The sequence below is a fragment of the Canis aureus genome, chromosome X (assembly GCF_053574225.1).
Source record: "Canis aureus isolate CA01 chromosome X, VMU_Caureus_v.1.0, whole genome shotgun sequence".
NCBI lineage: Eukaryota > Metazoa > Chordata > Mammalia > Carnivora > Canidae > Canis > Canis aureus.
The window spans coordinates 57,925,031-57,944,236 of NC_135649.1; the positions used below are offsets into that span (position 1 = coordinate 57,925,031).

The window sequence follows — 19,206 nt, forward strand, 5'->3', positions numbered from 1 at the left end:
ACTGGTGTAAGGTGGTATCTCATTGTGGTTTTGATTTGTATTTCCCTGATGGCAAGTGATGCAGAGCATTTTCTCATGTGCATGTTGGCCATGTCTATGTCTTCCTCTGAGAGATTTCTGTTCATGTCTTTTGCCCATTTTATGATTGGATTGTTTGTTTCTTTGGTGTTGAGTTTAAGAAGTTCTTTATAGATCTTGGATACTAGCCCTTTATCTGATACGTCATTTGCAAATACCTGCTCCCATTCTGTAGGTTGTCTTTGGGTTTTGTTGACTGTATCCTTTGCTGTGCAAAAGCTTCTTATCTTAATGAAGTCCCAATAGTTCATTTTTACTTTTGTTTCTTTTGCCTTCGTGGATGTATCTTGCAAGAAGTTACTGTGGCCGAGTTCAAAAAGGATGTTGCCTGTGTTCTCCTCTAGGATTTTGATGGAATCTTGTCTCACATTTAGATCTTTCATCCATTTTGAGTTGATCTTTGTGTATGGTGAAAGAGAGTGGTCTAGTTTCATTCTTCTGAATGTGGATGTCCAATTTTCCCAGCACCATTTATTGAAGAGACTTTATTCCAATGGATAGTATTTCCTCCTTTGTCGGATATTAGTTGGCCATAAAGTTCAGGGTCCACTTCTGGGTTCTCTATTCTGTTCCATTGATCTATGTGTCTGTTTTTGTTCCAGTACCACACTGTCATGATGACCACAGCTTTGTAGTACAACCTGAAATCTGGCGTTGTGATGCCCCCAGATATGGTTTTCTTTTTTAAAATTCCCCTGGCTATTCGGGGTCTCTTCTGATTCCACACAAATCTTAAAACAATTTGTTCTAACTCTCTGAAGAAAGTCCATGGTATTTTGATAGGGATTGCATTAAACGTGTATATTGCCCTGGGTAACATTGACAATTTCACAATATTAATTTTGCCAATCCATGAGCATGGAATATTTTTCCATCTCTTTTTGTCTTCCTCAAGTTCTTTCAGAAGTGTTCTATAGTTTTGAGGATATAGATCCTTTACTCTTTGGTTAGGTTTATTCCTAGATATCTTATGCTTTTGGGTGCAATTGTAAATGGGATTGACTCCTTAATTTCTCTTTCTTCAGTCTCATTGTTAGTGTATAAAAATGCCACTGATTTCTGGGCATTGATTTTGTATCCTGCCACGCTACCAAATTGCTGTATGAGTTCTAGCAATCTTGGGGTGGAGGCTTTTGGGTTTTCTATGTAGAGTATCATGTCATCGGCGAAGAGGGAGAGTTTGACTTCTTCTTTGCCAATTTGAATGCCTTTAATGTCTTTTTGTTGTCTGATTGCTGAGGCTGGTACATCCAGTACTATGTTGAATAGCAGTGGTGAGAGTGGACATCCTTGTCTTGTTCCTGATCTTAGGGGAAAGTCTCCGAGTGCTTCCCCATTGAGAATGATATTTGCTGTGGGCTTTTCGTAGATGGCTTTTAAGATGTTGAGGAATGTTCCCTCTATCCCTACACTCTGAAGAGTTTTGATCAGAAATGGATGCTGTATTTTGTCAAATGCTTTCTCTGCATCTAATGAGAGGATCATATGGTTCTTATTTTTCTCTTGCTGATATGATGAATCACATTGATTGTTTTACGGGTGTTGAACCAGCCTTGTGTTCCGGGGATAAATCCTAGTTGGTCATGGTCAATAAATTTTCTTAATGTATTGTTGGATCCTATTGGCTAGTGTCTTGCTGAGAATTTTTGCATCCATGTTCATCAGGGATATTGGTCTGTAATTCTCCTTTTTGGTGGGGTCTTTTTCTGGTTTTGGAATTAAGGTGATGCTGGCCCCATAGAACGAGTTTGGAAATACTCTATCTCTTTCTATCTTTCCAAACAGCTTTAGTACAATAGGTATGGTTTGTTCTTTAACGTTTGATAGAATTCCCCTGGGAAGCCATCTGGCCCTGTAGTCTTGTGTCTTGGGAGGTTTTTGATGACTGCTTCAATTTCCTCCCTGGTTATTGGCCTGTTCAGGTTTTCTATTTCTTCCTGTTCCAGTTTCGGTAGTTTGTGGATTTCCAAGAATGCGTCCATTTCTTCTAGATTGCCTAATTTATTGGCGTATACCTGTTCATAATATGTTTTTACAATCGTTTGTATTTCCTTGGTGTTGGTAGTGATCTCTCCTTTCTCCTTCATAATTTTATTAATGAGTCTTCTCTCTATTATTTTTAATAAGGCTGGCTAATGGCTTATCTATCTTATTAATTCTTTCAAAGAACCAACTCCTGGTTTTGTTGATCTGTTCCACAGTTCTTCTGGTCTCGATTTCGTTGATTTCTGTTTGAATCATTATTAACTCTTTTTTTCTGCTGGGTGTAGGATCTGTTTGCTGTTTTTTCTCTAGCTCCCTTAGGTGTAAGGTTAGCTTTTGTATTTGAGTTCTTTCCAGTTTTTGGATGGATGCTTGTATTGCGATGTATTTCCCCCTCAGGACTGCTTTTGCTGCATCCCAAAGATTTTGAATGGTTGTATCTTCATTTTCATTAGTTTCCATGAATCTTTTTAATTCTTCCTTAATTTCATGGTTGACCCTTTCATCTTTTAGCAGGATGGTCTTTAACCTCCACGGGTTTGAGGTCCTTCCAAACTTCTTGTTGTGATTTAGTTCTAATTTCAAGGCATTATGGTCTGTGAATATGCAGGGGACGATCCCAATCTTTTGGTATCGGTTCAGACCCGATTTGTGATCCAATATGTGGTCTATTCTGGAGAAATTTCCATGTGTACTTGAGAAGAATGTGTTTTCATTTCAGTTTGGATGTAAAGTTCTGTAGATATCTGTGAAATCCATCTGGTCCAGTGTATCATTTAAAGCTCTCGTTCCTCTGGAGATGTTGTGCTTAGAAGACCTATAGAGTATCGAAAGAGCTAGATGAAGTCACCAAGTATAAGTGTATTATTATCTAAGTATGTCTTCACTTTGGTTATTAATTGATTGATATATTTGGCAGCTCCCACATTGGGGGCATATACATTGAGGATTGTTAAGTCCTCTTGTTGGATAGATCCTTGAAGTATGAGATAGTGTCCCTCTTCATCTCTCACTACAGTCTTCAGGGTATATTTTAGTGTATCAAATATAAGGATGGCTACCTCTGCTTTCTTTTGAGGACCATTTGAGTGGCAAAAGGTTCTCCAACCTTATTTTCAGGTTGTAGGTGTCCTTCTGTCTAAAATGAGTCTCTAGTAGACAGCAAATAGATGGTCCTGCTTTTTTATCCAGTCTGAATCCCTGCGCCTTTTGATGGGGTCATTAAGCCCGTTCACGTTCAGAGTTACTATTGAAAGATTTGAGTTTAGTGTCATCATGATATCTATTCAGTCCCGGTTTTTCTGGATTGTTCCACTGAATTTCTTCTTAAAGGTGAATTTGAAGAGTCCCCCTTAAAATTTCTTGCAGAGCTGGTTTGGAGGTCACATATTCTTTCAGTTCTGGCCTGTCTTGGAAGCTCTTTATTTCTCCTACCATTCTGAATGAGAGCCTTGCTGGATAAAGTATTTTTGTTTCTATATTTTTCTCATTTAGGACCCTGAATATATCCTGCCAGCCCTTTCTGGCCTGCCAGGTCTCTGTGGAGAGGTCTACTTTTACCTCCTCCCCATAAAAGTCAGGGATATCTTGTCTCTTGCTGCTTTAAGGATCTTCTCTTTATCTTTGGAATTTGCAAGCTTCACTATTAAATGTCGAGGTGTTGAACGGTTTTTATTGATTTTAGGGGGGGATCTTCTATTTCCTGGATCTGAATGCATGTTTCCCTTCCCAGATTAGGAATGTTTTCAGCTATGATTTGTTCAAATACATATTCTGGCCCTCTGGCCCTTTTGGTGCCCTCGGAAACCGCAATTAAACGTAGGTTTTTCTTCCTCAGGCTGTCGTTTATTTCCCTTAATCTATCTTCATGATCTTTTAATTGTTTGTCTTTTTTCCTCAGTTTCCTTCTTTTCCATCAACTTGTCTTCTATGTGACTCACTCGTTCTTCTACCTCGTTATCCCTCATCGTCAGGATTTATAGTTTGGATTGCATCTCATTCAATTGATTTTTAATTTCTGCCTGATTGGATCTAAATTCTGCAGTCATGAAGTCTCTTGAGTCCTTTATGCTTTTTTCTAGAGCCACCAGTAGCTGTATAATAGTGCTTCTGAATTGGCTTTCTGACATTGAATTGTAATCCAGATTTTGTAACTTGTGGGAGAGAGGATTGTTTCTGATTCTTTCTTTTTTTTTTTAATTTTTATTTATTTACTTATGATAGTCACAGAGAGAGAGAGAGGCAGAGACACGGGCAGAGGGAGAAGCAGGCTCCATGCACCGGGAGCCTGATATGGGATTCGATCCCGGGTCTTCAGGATCGTTCCCTGGGCCAAAGGCAGGCGCCAAACCGCTGCACCACCCAGGGATCCCTGGTTCTTTCTTTTGAGGTGAGGTTTTCCTTTTAGTCATTTTGCTCAGTGCAGAGTGGCCAAAAACAAGTTGTATTGGGGAAAGGAGAAAAAGAGAGGAGATAAAGAAGGAAATAAAAGAGAAAAAGAAAAAAGAAAAAAAAGAAAAAAAGAGAAGAAAAAGAGAAAGAAAAAGAAAGAAAGGAAAAAAAGGGGTGGGGGAAGCAAACAGAAATCAAAAAGAAAAAAAAAAAACCACGGGAGAGTATCTTCTGATTCTGTATACTTTAAGTCCCTTGACTTCCCCTGGAACTTGTCCGTCTAGCTGGTCTTCTGGGGGAGGGGCCTGTTGTGCTGATTTTCAGGTGTTAGCACTTGGGGGAGTTGCTCTGCCCCCTGCCTGGTGCAGGGCTCAGTGGGGGTTGTTTACCCCGTGAGGCCCCAGGAGGAACAACCCCAGTGGCGGGGCCAGCTCTGGAAACCTGGATTCAGCTCCCACAGTAACTAGGAAGCTCTCAGTCTGCAGGGCCTGGAGGCTCCGGGGCGGGGCCGCTGATCTGCTCAGCTCTGGCAGGAGCGTCCTTGCTGTCCTGGGCCCTCCCGGCCTCTGCCTGTCCCGGGGGGAGGTAGGATCCTGGGCTGTGTCCCCGGCGCCCAGTGCTCTGGGGCCTGCGCTGTTGGATTCACTCTCCCGCTGACGCAGCCCCCTCCGCGGAGCCGCCACCCGAGCCCCTCCGAGCTGCTCCCCCAGCCGCGCAGCCCCCTCTGCAGGGAGCCTCTTCCTTTGCTGGAGCCGCTTCCAAGCTGCTCCCGGGGCCCCGCAGCCCCCTCCGCTGATCCGCCGCCCGAGCCCCTCCGAGCTGCTCCGGGTCCCGCCGTGCTCGCGCTGCATCCCTTAGGGAGCTCCGCACACTCTCTCAGGGGCGCAGGTGTCTGTTAGTGTCCCCGGGAGCCTGAGGGCATCCCCGCCCTCCTGGGTCCTGCTCTAACTCCCTGCGGGCGCCTTTCCACCCGGGAAGATTGGTGCAGCTCCTGCTTCTCCGGGACGGGGCTCTCCTTTCCTGGGGACACTCACCCCAGCCTTAGCCCGGCTCCTCGTGGGGCCCCTCCCCCTGGGATGCCTTTTGTTTTTTTATTTCTTTTTACCCGTCTTCCTACCTTGATAGAAGCGTGAACTCTTGTCACTGTAGCATTCCAGGTGTTCTCTCTTTAAATCTCAGGCCAAATTTGTAGATTCTCAGGATGATTTGACGGTTATTTAGGTAATTTGGTGGGGACAGGTGATTTGGGGACCCTACTCTTCCGCCATTTTGCCCCTCCCCTACAGATGAAGTCTTATTGATGTTCCTTGATTGGAGATAACACTTTTTGGGGAATCAGAGAAGGATTTATTGTGGTATATAAGGTATTATTACAGTTAACATTGAAAAGTTAATGAGTGAATAGATCAAGAAGTGGAGGAAATAAATGAGGATTACTCTTCTAAGAAGGATATTGGCAAAAGAAGTAAAGATGGGATTGTAGCAAGAGGATAAAACAGAATCTTGGAGATCTGAGAGATTTATTTCTGTTTTCTTAAATTAGGCATTTCACAAGGTTCTGTACCTCTCCATTACCCATCAGTTTTCTCAGTCATTCTCATAGCTACAATGACAATTTTCAGAGGAATAACTCCCAAGTCTCTATCTCAAATGTGACTTTTCTCCAGGTCATTTTTTTTTATTAAGTAGGCACCACACCCAGAGTGGAGCCCATTGTGGAGCTGAACCCATGACCCTGAGATTAAGACCTGAGCTGAGATCAAAAGTCAGACATTCAGCCAACTAAGCCAACCAGTCACCTCTCTCCAGATCATTTTTAAAAGATTTATTTGTTTATTTATTTATGAGAGACAGAGAGAGAGAGAGAGAGAGAGAATAGAGGGAGGGGCAGAGGGAGAACCAGTAATAAGACTAAAGATGCCACATAGAAAGGGGACAAATGGGACACAATTCTGGAATAGACAAGAGGGGATAGGATTTTCTACAGAAGTGACTTCAGGATAAAAGGAGGAGTATGTCTTTCTTGGTAATGAGATGGAAGTAGCAGAAGTTGAAGAGATTTTTGAGGTAGGGTGGAAAATGAAGGAATCTCATTGGATAGATCTTGGTTCTCTCAAGAAGAAGAAAGAGAATGAGAGAATGTGAGCACAGGGGATTGAAGAATTTGGGAAAAAATTGTAAGCAGAGTTGTAGAAAATTTGAGAAATATGACTATGACCATGAAGGTTAGAAGGGCTCTTAAAGTTAAAAAACTTGAATTTGTACAGAGCCAAATCAGCAAATATTTTGTAACTTTCTTCAGCAAATTTTCATGGCCTGGGAACAGCAAAGTAGATGCTGGGGATTATGTACTTGGTTAGATGTGAGAACTACTGCCAGAGGTTCTAAAAGTAACAATTAAGATGATAAGATCAGCCATCTTTGAAGACACCTATTAATTTTTAGGGTGGATCTGGCACCAATTCAAATGTACAGATAAAATATAAGCTGCCAAAATAGTAAATCTGTCTACCAGCTCATTTGTGAAAAATCTGACTTCTAATTAAACTTATTTTGCTGATCTGTTTTACTCAGAATGATTTATTCAAATATAATAAAATTTTATTTTACTTTCTTACATATTTTGGGAAAATAATAGTCCCCTAAACTTGGAAGTCTTTTTTTTTCAGTAAGTCATTTAAAAAAGCGAGAGAATCAACACTGTTAGGACCTAACCCATTTTTCTTCTTAAAAACAATAGCAGTTCAGCATTTATAGTAAACAAAGAGAAATTTTCTTTTGCTAACTTTGTTTATCCTTCTAGAAGGTGCTTATATCCTTAAGATAAACATTCATATCATCTCTTTTCATCCAGTTATCACTACGGGATTTTCAAGATGGATATAGTCCCTGCCCTCAATAAGCCTATTTTTTATATATACTTTACCTTGATATCTTAGAATAGTTCTAACAAGGTTCTCATAAACTTTTAAATGCAGTATGGACTTAAAATGTTATATTACTATATTATTAAAAGCCAATATCATTTATACATTAAAATCACAGTTAAAGTTACTTTAAAATACGTTATTTTGCTTGATATAAATTATTCCGCATTACTATCACTATGATAAGAAAACAGCCTCAAAGAAGGTAAATGACTTTCCACAGCAAGTAGATGATAGAGGCAGTACTAAATACAGGTTTTATGACTCTAGAACTTTTTCCCATTATTTCTTCTTCCACTAATTTTAATAGCCCGATCCAATGGATCTGTAGTAGTCCAAATCCAATCTGCTTTGGAATTCTCAGCTGTTGACCTCTCTGAAGCATATATACTGTCATTCTCCTTTCCACTGATTTATGAAAATTTTTCTTCACTTGACTTTTTCATTTTTCTCTTCTGATTTTCATATCTCTTAAGACTTATGTAGTTATGTCTTTGATATTCACTTGCCTTTTCACCAATTACAAGAATTTAATAAGATCATCTAAGCATATGATTCTAGAAATATAGCCATGAAATCCCCCCTCACCTGTGTGTTGGACATTTATAACCTGAATGCCTTCTTACACGTTTTGGTAAAAATCTCTGATAATTTTTTGTAATAATTTAGTACATATTTAAGGGATTACTATGCACTATATATTTACTAAATGTTATGAGGAGTAAAACCATGAATCAGACCTCGGTTTTTACCAGGAGCACATAAAATTCAATGTGTCTCAACTTTTCTCGCTTTTGTTTTTGGCACCATTGGTTATATAATAGATTTCTCAGATATAAGATCTTACAGTCATCTTTGGAAAGTACTGTTCTTGATAATTTTGGGTAATCTCTTAACTGATCTCCTCACCTGTACTCTTTCCTTTCTCCAATGAATCTTGCTGAAGTAGATGCATGTTCACCTCCCATCCCTGTTTAAAGCATTCAAGAACTTCTCATTGCTTTCAATACCAATCTTCACCTGCCATCTGTTCCCTTATATGTAATTTACACTTTCACAGCCTTGGTTTCATGCCTCATTTTGTTTACTACATTTGGAATACCATTTTCTTTCATGTCCTCATATGCAAAGCCTATCTTAACCTTCTCTCAAATGCCACCAGATCCAAGTAACATACTTGAGTACTGCCACATGAATTTTAATTTTTTCTCTTCTTAATTCCATCCAATAAGTTATTCTCTGTACCTCTTCTAGGAACTTGCTGTTTTCTACCTGGTATTATAGGCTTTTTTTTTTTAGAACTTTAGCTTTTTTATTTTTTATTATTTTTTATATTTTTTATTTTTATTTTTTAATTTATTGTTTTATTGGTGTTCAATTTGCCAGCATATAGAATAACACCCAGCGACAAATACCCACCATTTGCTTTGACGTGGATGGAACTGGAGGGTATTATGCTGAGTGAAATAAGTCAGTCAGAGAAAGACAAACATTATATGGTCTCATTAATTTGGGGTATATAAAAATATTTTTATTATATTTATATTTAAATTCAATTTGCCAACATATATTATAACACCCAGTGCTCATTCCATCAAGTGCCCTCCTCAGTGCCCATCACCCAGTTACCCCATTCCCCACCCACCTCCCCTTCTGCAACTCTTTGTTTGTTTCCCAGAGTTAGGAGTCTTTAATGGTTTGTCTCCCTCTCTAATTTTTCCCACTCAATCCCCCTCCTTTCCTTTATAAGCCCTTTCACTATTCTTGTATTCCACATATGAGTGAAACCATATGATAATTGTCCTTCTCTGATCGACTTATTTCACTCAGCAATAATACTCTCCAGTTCCATCCATATCAAAGCAAATGATGAGTATTCATCTCTTCTGATGGCTAAGTAATATTCCATTGTGTGTGTGTGTATATACACACACCACATCTTCTTTATCCATTCTTTCAAGGGACATCATGGATCCTTTCACAGTTTGGCTATTGTGGACACTGCTGCTATAAACATTGGGGTTTAAATGTCCCAGCATTTCACTACATCAGTATCTTTGGGGTCAATATGCAGAAGTGCAATTGCTGGGTAGTAGGGTAGCTCTATTTTTAACTTCTTGAGGAACCTCCATACTTTTCCAGAGTGGCTGTAACAGTTTGCATTCCCACCAACAGTGCAAGAGGGTTCCCCTTTCTCCACATCCTCTCCAACATTTCTGTTTCCTGTCTTGTTAATTTTCCCCATTCTCACTGGTGTGAGATGGTATCTCATTGTGGTTTTGATTTCTATTTCCCTGATGAAAAGTGATTGGAGCGTTTTTTCATGTGCTTGTTGGCCAATGTGTATGTCTTCTTTGGGGAAATTTCTGTTCATGTCTTCTGCCCATTTCATGACTGGATTTTCTGTTTCTTGGGTGTTGAGTTTCATAACTTCTTTATAAAGAAGATCTATAGATCTTGGATAGTAGCCCTTTAACTGATAAGTCATTTCTCCCATTCTGTAGGTTGTCTTTTAGTTTTGTTGACTGTTTCTTTTGCTGTGCAAAAGCTTCTTATCTTGATGAAGTCCCAGTAGTTCATTTTTGCTTTTGTTTCCCTTGCCTTCATAGATGTATCTTGCATGAAGTTGCTGTGGCAAAGTTCATAATGGTTGTTGGCTATGTTCTCCTTTAGGATTTTGATGGAATCTTGTCTCACATTTAGATCTTTCATCAGTTTTGAGTTTATTTTTGTGTATGGTGTAAGAGAATGGTCTAGTTTCATTCTTCTGTATGTGGCTGTCCAATTTTCCCAACACCACTTGTTGAAGATACCATCCTTTTTCCAGTGGATAGTCTTTCCTGCTTTGTTGAATATTAGTTGACCATAGAGTTGAGTGCCCATTTCTGGATTCTCTATTCTGTTCCATTGATCTATGTGTCTGTTTTTGTGCCAGACTATACTGTCTTGATTATCACAGCTTTGTTATACAGCTTGAAATCTGGCATTGTGATGCCCCCAGCATTGGTTTTCTTTTTCAATATTCCTCTGGCTATTATAGGTCTCTTCTGATTGCAAAAATATCCATATTTTGATAGGGATTCGCATTGAATGTGTAAATTGCCCTGGGTAGCATAGACATTTTCACAATATTTATTTTTATAATCCATGAGTATGGAATGTTTTTCCAGCTCTTTACATATTTGATTTCTTTCATAAGTGTTCTATAGTTTTTAGGGTATAGATCCTTTACCTCTTTGGTTAGGTTTATTCCTAAGTATCTTATGGTTTTGGGTGCAATTGTAAATGGTGTTGATTCCTTAATTTCTCTTTCTTCAGTCTCATTGTTAGTGTATAGAAATGTCACTTATTTCTGGGCATTCATTTTGTATCCTGCCACATTGCTGAATTGCTGTATGAGTTCTAACAACCTTGGGGTGGAGTCTTTTCAGTTTTCTATATACAGTATCATATCATCTGAGAAGAGGGAGAGTTTCACTTCTTCTTTGCCAATTTGAATGCCTTTTTTTTTCTTTTTGTTGTCTGATTGCTGAGGCTAGGACTTCTAGTACTATATTGAATAACAGTGGTGAGAGTGTATATCCCTGTCATGTTCCTAATCTTAGGGGAAAGGCTCTCAGTTTTTTCCTATTGAAAATCAGTATTATAGATGTTTATCTTCATATATCGTCTATACTAGAGATCAGCAAACTTTTCCTCTAAAGGTCATTATAGTAAATATTTTAGGCTTTGCTGTCCCCATAGGATTTTGGCCTTCTTTGTATTTATAGTCCTTTAAAAGTCTAAATATCGGGGATTCCTGGGTGGCTCAGTGGTTTAGTGCCTGCCTTCAGCCCAGGGCGTGATCCTGGGGTCCTGGGATCGAGTTCTGCATCCAACTCCCTGCATGGAGCCTGCTTCTCCCTCTGCCTGTGTCTCTGCCTCTCTATCTTTCTCTCTGTGTCTCTCATGAATAAGTAAATAAAATCTTTTAAAAAATCTAAATATCATTCTTAGCTTGAGGACATTATAAACGTAAGCTGTTGGATATTGTTTCATGAATACTGATCATTATTCAGTGTTCCTGGTAATAATCTAAGTTTGATTCATGCATTATAAAATTTAGCAAAGTGTACTGTCCATAGCAAGCTCTTAAACATATGTTTCATGATTGCAAATAACTACCAAAAAAGCTTTTTTACAAAGACAAGCAAACACAAAAGGGCTTCTAGGGGAATCTTTCTAAATATATCTACCTTTAGATTTAATAGTCAACTAGCCAAATTTAATCACTTGCACATTTGTTTCACCAAAGTATTCCAGGAACACCCTTTATTCAAAATTGAATATAAGACATATATAGCTTTGGATTCAAGGGTCTCTTGCATTCTCAACAACCCATGTTTTATTCAGTTGTTTTAAGAATTTTTACAGTAGTAGATGAGAAAATGCTGACATTTTTTTATTTTGTTTTTGTTTTTTTTTCATTTTTTAAATTTTGAAATGGTCTTATACATATTAACTGGTAGCAGGCTTGGTAAATCCCCTTCTATACTGTTCCTCTATATTACAAAAAAAAATGAATGCAATTTTTCTTTGTAACAAAACAACCTCAACCCCCTCCATACAAGTAGAGTCATATGAAAACCAAAGTAAGGGAAAGAAATATAGTAATATAGTATATATTTTATACTTGATATGATTCTTATTAGTCCTTCCCTGTTTTTTTTTTCTAATCTTGGACATGTCACCAGCCTTTATTTCATTGGCTGATATCTTTAAAGCACTTGGATAATCTTATATCAACTTAGTTAATTATATGGGGATACAGTGGCACTTAAAGACTTTATTATGCTTTTAGTATTCAAAACATACATTGTACAGAGAGATTTAGCTTTGATTATAATCACAAGTAAGGATTGTATGCTTCAATGGCACCAAAGCTGAGTTCCAGGGGGGGTAAAATCTTTTTATCTACTTTACAGCTCAGTAATGAATTGTTAATTTTGCATTTCTCCAATAATACTTTTGCATAGAAAGAAACCTGCCAGTGAACTCAATTTAAATGAAGTTGACCTCATGCCTGTCTATTTCAGCGGAAACTCACAATACCATGCCTTTAAAGGGAAAAAGTTTTCTTTCTCACTCCCTTCCAATTCCCCTAAAACATTTTGTTAGACCTAGTAGAATGTAGTAGGGGCGATTCAGATTGCTCTGTTTGAGAAAACAGACCATCTTTATTACTATTTCCTTATATCTCTCCAAACCTTATTGGGATAGCATACCATTCTCCTAGTATGCTACTATCTCAGAGTTGATTAGAGACTAGATATTTGCTTAAGTTAAAGTTCCTCTGAAAACGTATTTTTCAAAACAAAACATAGTCATTATTGTCTTTATAGGAACCACTTTCTCCATTCCTACGAGGAGGCCATTTCTTCCCAGGAAATAATGTTATTTATGAGAAAACAATAAGAAAAGTAGAGAAGCTAAATTCGGATGAGGTATGTAAATTTTGTTTTAAAGCTTATGAAGTGTATACTTTTTAATTATTAGTATTTTAATAGAGTTAAAATGACTTTCAATTGTTAAATGCCAAGCAAGGCCACTATGAGTCATAATAATACCTCATTATGTGTACAGCCCTTCAAATCATCCTTAACACTTTCATATTCATTCTCTCATGTGAAATATTATTGTTCCTGTTTTACTGGAAGGGAAACTGAAGTAAAGATATGTCGAGTCACATAGGAAATTAATGGTAGAACCTGAATTTAATACAGATGCTTTGCATGTTTCTTTTAAACTGGTCTCACAAAAATTATAATTTAAAAACATTATAACTTTGTCCTAATTGTGGAATTTGAGGAAATAAAATAGATGAATATAGGGGAAGGAGGAAAATAAGAGAGGGGGGCGAACCATAAGAGACTCTTAGCTATAGAGAACAAACTGAAGGTTAATGGAGAGGAGGTGGCTGGAGATGGGCTAAATGGGTGATGGATATTAAAGAGGCACTTGTGATGAGCATTGGATGTTATATGTAAGTGATTAATTACTAAATTCTACTCCTGAAACCAATATTATATTATAGAATATAAACTAGAAATTGAATAAAAAGTTGAAAAATATTAAAAATATAAAATGAATTTTCAAATGAACAGTATATATGAGCAGATACGTAAAATACTATACAATGCAAAAGTCTAGAAAACTATAGTTCAAGTCACATTTTAAAAATTTCATTAAATTCAGCTGAGAGACCAAGTACAACATTCAAAACTGTAGTAGGGTAATGGTAATTCCAAGGCATGTAGAGCTACCAGAACTTCAAACCGAGTTATTACTGTAGACAACTGTAGATTCATATTGATCTGCTCAGTGGATACAAGTATGTCCAGCCCAGACAAAGCCTGAAACTTGTCTTTTGGACATTCTTGAAGTAGGACAGTGTATTAGTTTCTTAGGACTGTAAAGTACCACAATCTGGGTGGCTTAAACAACACAAGTTTATGGTCTCACAGTTCTGGAGGCCAGAAGTATGAAATCTTCATGTTGTCAGGCCCTGCTCCCTTTGAAGCCTTTAGGGAAAGAGCTCTTCAATGCCCATCTCTTAGTTTCTTGTGGTCTCAGTTATTCCTTGGTTTTTATTTTTTTTAATTCTTTGGTTTTTTAGATCCATATTTAATCCTCTCTCTTTACATGGCATCTTTTTTGTATGTCTTTCTATCATCTTCCCTCTGAGTATGTCTGTCTCTATGTCCAAAGTTTCCTTTTATATGAGGACACCAGACATTTGATTAAGACCCATCTTAATGGCTTTATTTTAACTTCTTACTTCTATAAAGACCTTGTTTCAAAAAAAATTAAAAAAAAAAAAAACAAGGTCACATTTTGAGGTACTAATAATTAGGACTTTAACATATGATTTTTGTTGGGGGAGCACAGTTTAACCTATAACAGGTAGTTAAATAATGTCAAATGAATTAGTGGATCCCTGGGTGGCTCAATGGTTTAGCGCCCGCCTTCGGCCCAGGGCATGACCCTGGAGACCCGGGATCCAGTCCCGCGTCGGGCTCCCTGCATGGACCCTGCTTCTCGAGCTGCCTGTGTCTCTGCCTCTCTCTCTCTCTCTCCATGTCTATCATGAATAAATAAATAAATCTTTAACAAAATGAATTTTTATCACAAAAATCTTTTTTTCTCATATAAAATGAAACATTAAAATATACTAAATTCTTTTTTCTTGTCATGAGAACACATTTTTACGTGCATTTATGGGCAGTTGTTACCAGATTCATAGGAATTAATACATTGTTACTTATTTGATGCTCACTAAAACTAAAATAGTGTAAACTCTTAGAATCACAAACATTCAAACCTTTAAGTCTCTGGTCTGCTTAGAAAGTTGGATATGTTTGAGGGTTTGGTATGGTATGTATTGAACATATATCTTTCAGAATAACAGCAAAATATTTCTGGACATTATGGCACCAAATAGAAACGTTTTATAAAATATGTCAGTTCTTTAAGGGGGACTTTCCTCAAGCTATCAAATTATAACATCTGCCCTTTATTCAACTGAACTGACAAAACAGTAAGTTTGACACCTTTTAAATATTAAGAAATGTTTGATACACCTCATTTTATTCTCCTTCTAATTTAATGTTTCAAAGGGAGAAATACTTTTCTAAATCTTGGTTCCTAGAGGAAAAGATTGAATATCCTGTACATTACAATTACTACACATATGGAATAATTAAAGAAAAACTCTTTTAAAAGAACACTACAGTTACTTACTATTAATTTGAATATTTATCTTTTTACATCCACTTTTTTTTTATTAGTGACTTAAATGATTTGGGAATTTTAAGACTACCATGGGAGACTGCCCAAGGTAAAAGGAACCATGCACATTAAACAAACTACAACTGCCTTGACCTAGTTGAGTTTCCTCAGTGATAGAAATGCAATAGGATAAGCTGGATAAAGCTAGAATCTGGATGAAACACTTAATGTTACATGAGATTAATTCAAATAAGACTAGCTCTTAGGATATAAGACCTGCCCCCCAAAAGAAGTCTTTGTCATGGAAAGGTGGTAAATGGATGCCATTTGCAAGATAATTATGCAGTTCATATGAACTGTACTCTCTATCAAAGAAGACAAAATATTTGATAAATCAGAATTTTTTTTATCTTTTGTACATTAGAAATTCAGCTTGTGGTACACTTCAAAAGTATGAGTAATATATGAATATCATGATTTAGAACAGTAATTTTAGTAATTATTAGGTGTGAGAATTGAAACTGAAAATCTATTAAGACTTCAGTGATACTGAGAGGTTAGAGGCCAGAACCACAAGATATCCCAGATAAAGAGACTGTCAACAATTCTATTCAAGAGTCAACAGATACATTAATAAAGGAAGATGATTGAGAAATGAGCTTTGTTTTGTTTATTGTCCTATATTGGTATGTACTTCAGAGTGTTTCATAACTTGCTTTTTAAAGAGCACATTAATTCTTTTCAAGAGGACTTCTATTTCAGTAGTTTAAAAGTTCCCCACTGGGTGAAAGTTTTCTCAGCCTGTCACTGACTTTTTATTCTAATCCAGTGTATGGAGGTATTCTGTAACATTAAAAAACAGATAATACATTCAGCTCTACAATTTGTACAAAAGTTGCTGATAGTACACAGCCTGACTTCTAAACTGTAGTGACCTTAGTGCTATCATATTTCTTTTTTTAATAATAAATTTATTTTTTATTGGTGTTCAATTTACCAACATACAGAATAAAACCCAGTGCTCATCCCATCAAGTGCCCCCCTCAGTGCCCGTCAACCATTCACCCCCACCCCCTGCCCTCCTACCCTTCCATCACCCCTAGTTCGTTTCCCAGAGTTAGGAGTCTTTATATTCTGTCTCCCTTTCTGAAATTTCCCACTCATTTTTCTCCCTTCCCTTATATTCCCTTTCACTATTATTTATATTCCCCAAATGAATGAGAACATACACTGTTTGTCCTTCTCCGATTGACTTACTTCACTCAGCATAATACCTTCCAGTTCCATCCATGTTGAAGCAAATGGGTATTTGTCGTTTCTAATGGCTGAGTAATATTCCATTGTATACATAAACCACATCTTCTTTATCCATTCATCTTTTGATGGACACTGAGGCTCCTTCCACAGTTTGGCTATTGTGGACATTGCTGCTATAAACATCGGGGTGCAGGTGTCCCGGCGTTTCATTGCATCTGAATCTTTGGGGTAAATCCCCAACAGTGCAATTGCTGGGTCTTAGGGCAGGTCTATTTTTAACTCTTTGAGGAACCTCCACACAGTTTTCCAGAAGGGCTGCACCAGTTCACATTCCCACCAACAGTGTAAGAAGGTTCCCTTTTCTCTGCATCCTCTGCAACATTTGTGGTTTCCTGCTTTGTTAGTTTTCCCCATTCTCACGGGTGTGAGGTGGTATCTCATTGTGGTTTTGATTTGTATTTCCCTGATGGCAAGTGATGCAGAGCATTTTCTCATGTGCATGTTGGCCATGTCTATGTCTTCCTCTGTGAGATTTCTGTTCATGTCTTTTGCCCATTTCATGGTTGGATTGCTATCATATTTCTAAAGTGAGTCATATTTGAAAAGAATCTGGAAAAAATGAGTCTATGAACAGATTCTATGACCTTTATCATCAGTGACTACCAAGGCAATTTCTATTTGCAAAATGTTTCTTTTATGTTTTTCTTTCTTTCAAAATAATTTTTGTAGACATAAAAAGATAATTTGTATACATGTTAAAAATTTCAAAGAATAGAAAGTACAAAAAGAATACAAAAAGAAAATAAAATATATACAGTGGTTTAAAAAAAGCCTCTCTATCATAGCCCCCTTATCTCTCAGTTCCTCTTCTTTTTTTTATTGTTATTTTTTTTAATTTATTTTTTATTGGTGTTCAATTTACTAACATACAGAATAACCCCCATATCTCTCAGTTCCTCTTCTTAGGGTCTGTCACTCTTAAGATATTTTTTCTCTATGCATTTAAAAACAGCTGTGTATATTTGTAAATATATACATATTTATATATTTTTAAATGTTATACAAAAGGGAGCATAGTATATTCATACTTATGCATCTTGCTTTATTCACTTAATATAGTTGAAAATTGTTCTACATAAAAAATATAAAATTTGATGTGCTTTATTAATGCAGGTCAGCTTTCCACTACCCAAAGGAAGTAGAGCATTGAATTTATACTTCCAAAGCTAAATGCATGTACTTGAATGTAGCATTCTGATTCAAAATAGAGTATGTTTTTCTTTGAAAACTGGCTTTTAGATGCCTGTTATCAAACTAGAATAATAACAAACTAATATAGGAAATTCAAGTATACCTGAAATTCTCAAAACTGAAACAACCTGATAGCTTTTCTTATTCTGTCCTCTATACTTTATCATAAAAAAGCCATGACAAATAAATAAGCAGATAGTAAAGACTTAGTTTAAGAACAACAAGTTCCAGACTATTTTGAGGACAGTAAAAATTCATTGTTATGTTCTGAAAGAACTCTGACCTAGAAATCAGGAATTCCAATCCAAATTTTTCCAAGAATTAGTCATGTCATTATGAGTAAAGCATCTTACTTCTCTGGACCTCAGGGGTTTTTTTCCACTTGCAAAATTAGTGGGGTGGATGATGATTAAGTTGATGATGACAATAATAATGAAATAATATGATAATAAGTCTTTATTACCCACTTTATACTAGGCACTTTATAAACATTAGTTCATTTATTCCTCACAGCAACCCAATGAGACACATATTATCTCCACTTTTGCAAATGAAGAAACTGAGACTCATAAAGATAAAGTAATTTCCCAAGATCACAGAGTAAGGGGTAGAATCAGTTAGAATCCTTGCTTTCTGTATCTGAAGCTTCAGTTACAGTTTTCCAATATTTTCGCTTGATTTTCACAAGCATGAGTTTTGTCTGTCCCCACTGTGATTCTAATATGCTTCCTGATATCGAAAATCACTGCATTATATTATTTTCTAATTTTATGTCTATTTGCATCTTCAGTATGATAGTATTATAAAATTAGATGCTGAAGTGCCTGTTGGATCATCAGAGTAATTAGCATTAATATTAATTATAGTTTTAGTGTTAAGTATAACTGGAATGTTAATTTAATAAGAACATGCAATTCTCTAGACGATTCAGGTAAATATTTGGATGGTAACAGCCACCTGATCAAACGAAAATAGAATGCAATACAATTTCCCCAATGAAATAATTTGAAAAAATAACATCTCACGTATTAAAACTATAAATCTTAGAGCTTGAATTGTCTTGTGAAAGAACACATTAAATTTTTTTAAAAATGGATTCAGTTGGTTTTTCTTGATTAGTAATTTTTATTCTCAGTGGCTATTTTGGCATGTATGTGTGTTTTAGGAATGCTATCCACGGGTCCAATGCCATCATCACATTGTCCGACAGCCCCAGATCGTCCACTCTGCGCACTGTCAGCAATCTCATTCTAGCCAACAAATCCAAACCGTCACAGGAAGTGACTCAATTTCTACAAACACTGGAAATGAACTGTTCCATAGTGGATCAAGCTATTTACATGATCAGGTAATATCAATCAGCTGATTTTTTTATAAAACTGAAATAACACTCTTAAATTCTTCTCATACCAATATATAGGCACCCACATTGAATTTTCTTCAAAATATTGAGCTATTTATGGCATTTTTAAAACAAAATTTTCTATTTCCTCTCAGAAAACAAAATAATTCAGGTCTATTAATGCATTAAATCTATGAGAAAAGTTATAAA

General features: G+C 36.8%; 1 protein-coding gene across 4 annotated transcripts in view; it reads left to right on the forward strand.

Moving 5' to 3' along the window:
• The window catches only part of POF1B (POF1B actin binding protein), a 108,300-nt gene that overhangs the window by 23,277 nt on the left and 65,817 nt on the right, over positions 1-19,206 (forward strand). For 3 of the 4 annotated variants that reach the window (XM_077889714.1, XM_077889717.1, XM_077889713.1), the window contains exons 5-6: positions 12,761-12,862; positions 18,820-19,002. In XM_077889714.1, the coding sequence (XP_077745840.1) occupies positions 12,761-12,862; positions 18,820-19,002 (285 nt within the window). The remainder of the gene's footprint in view (positions 1-12,760; positions 12,863-18,819; positions 19,003-19,206) is intronic. The other variant, XM_077889715.1, reaches the window with a different exon arrangement.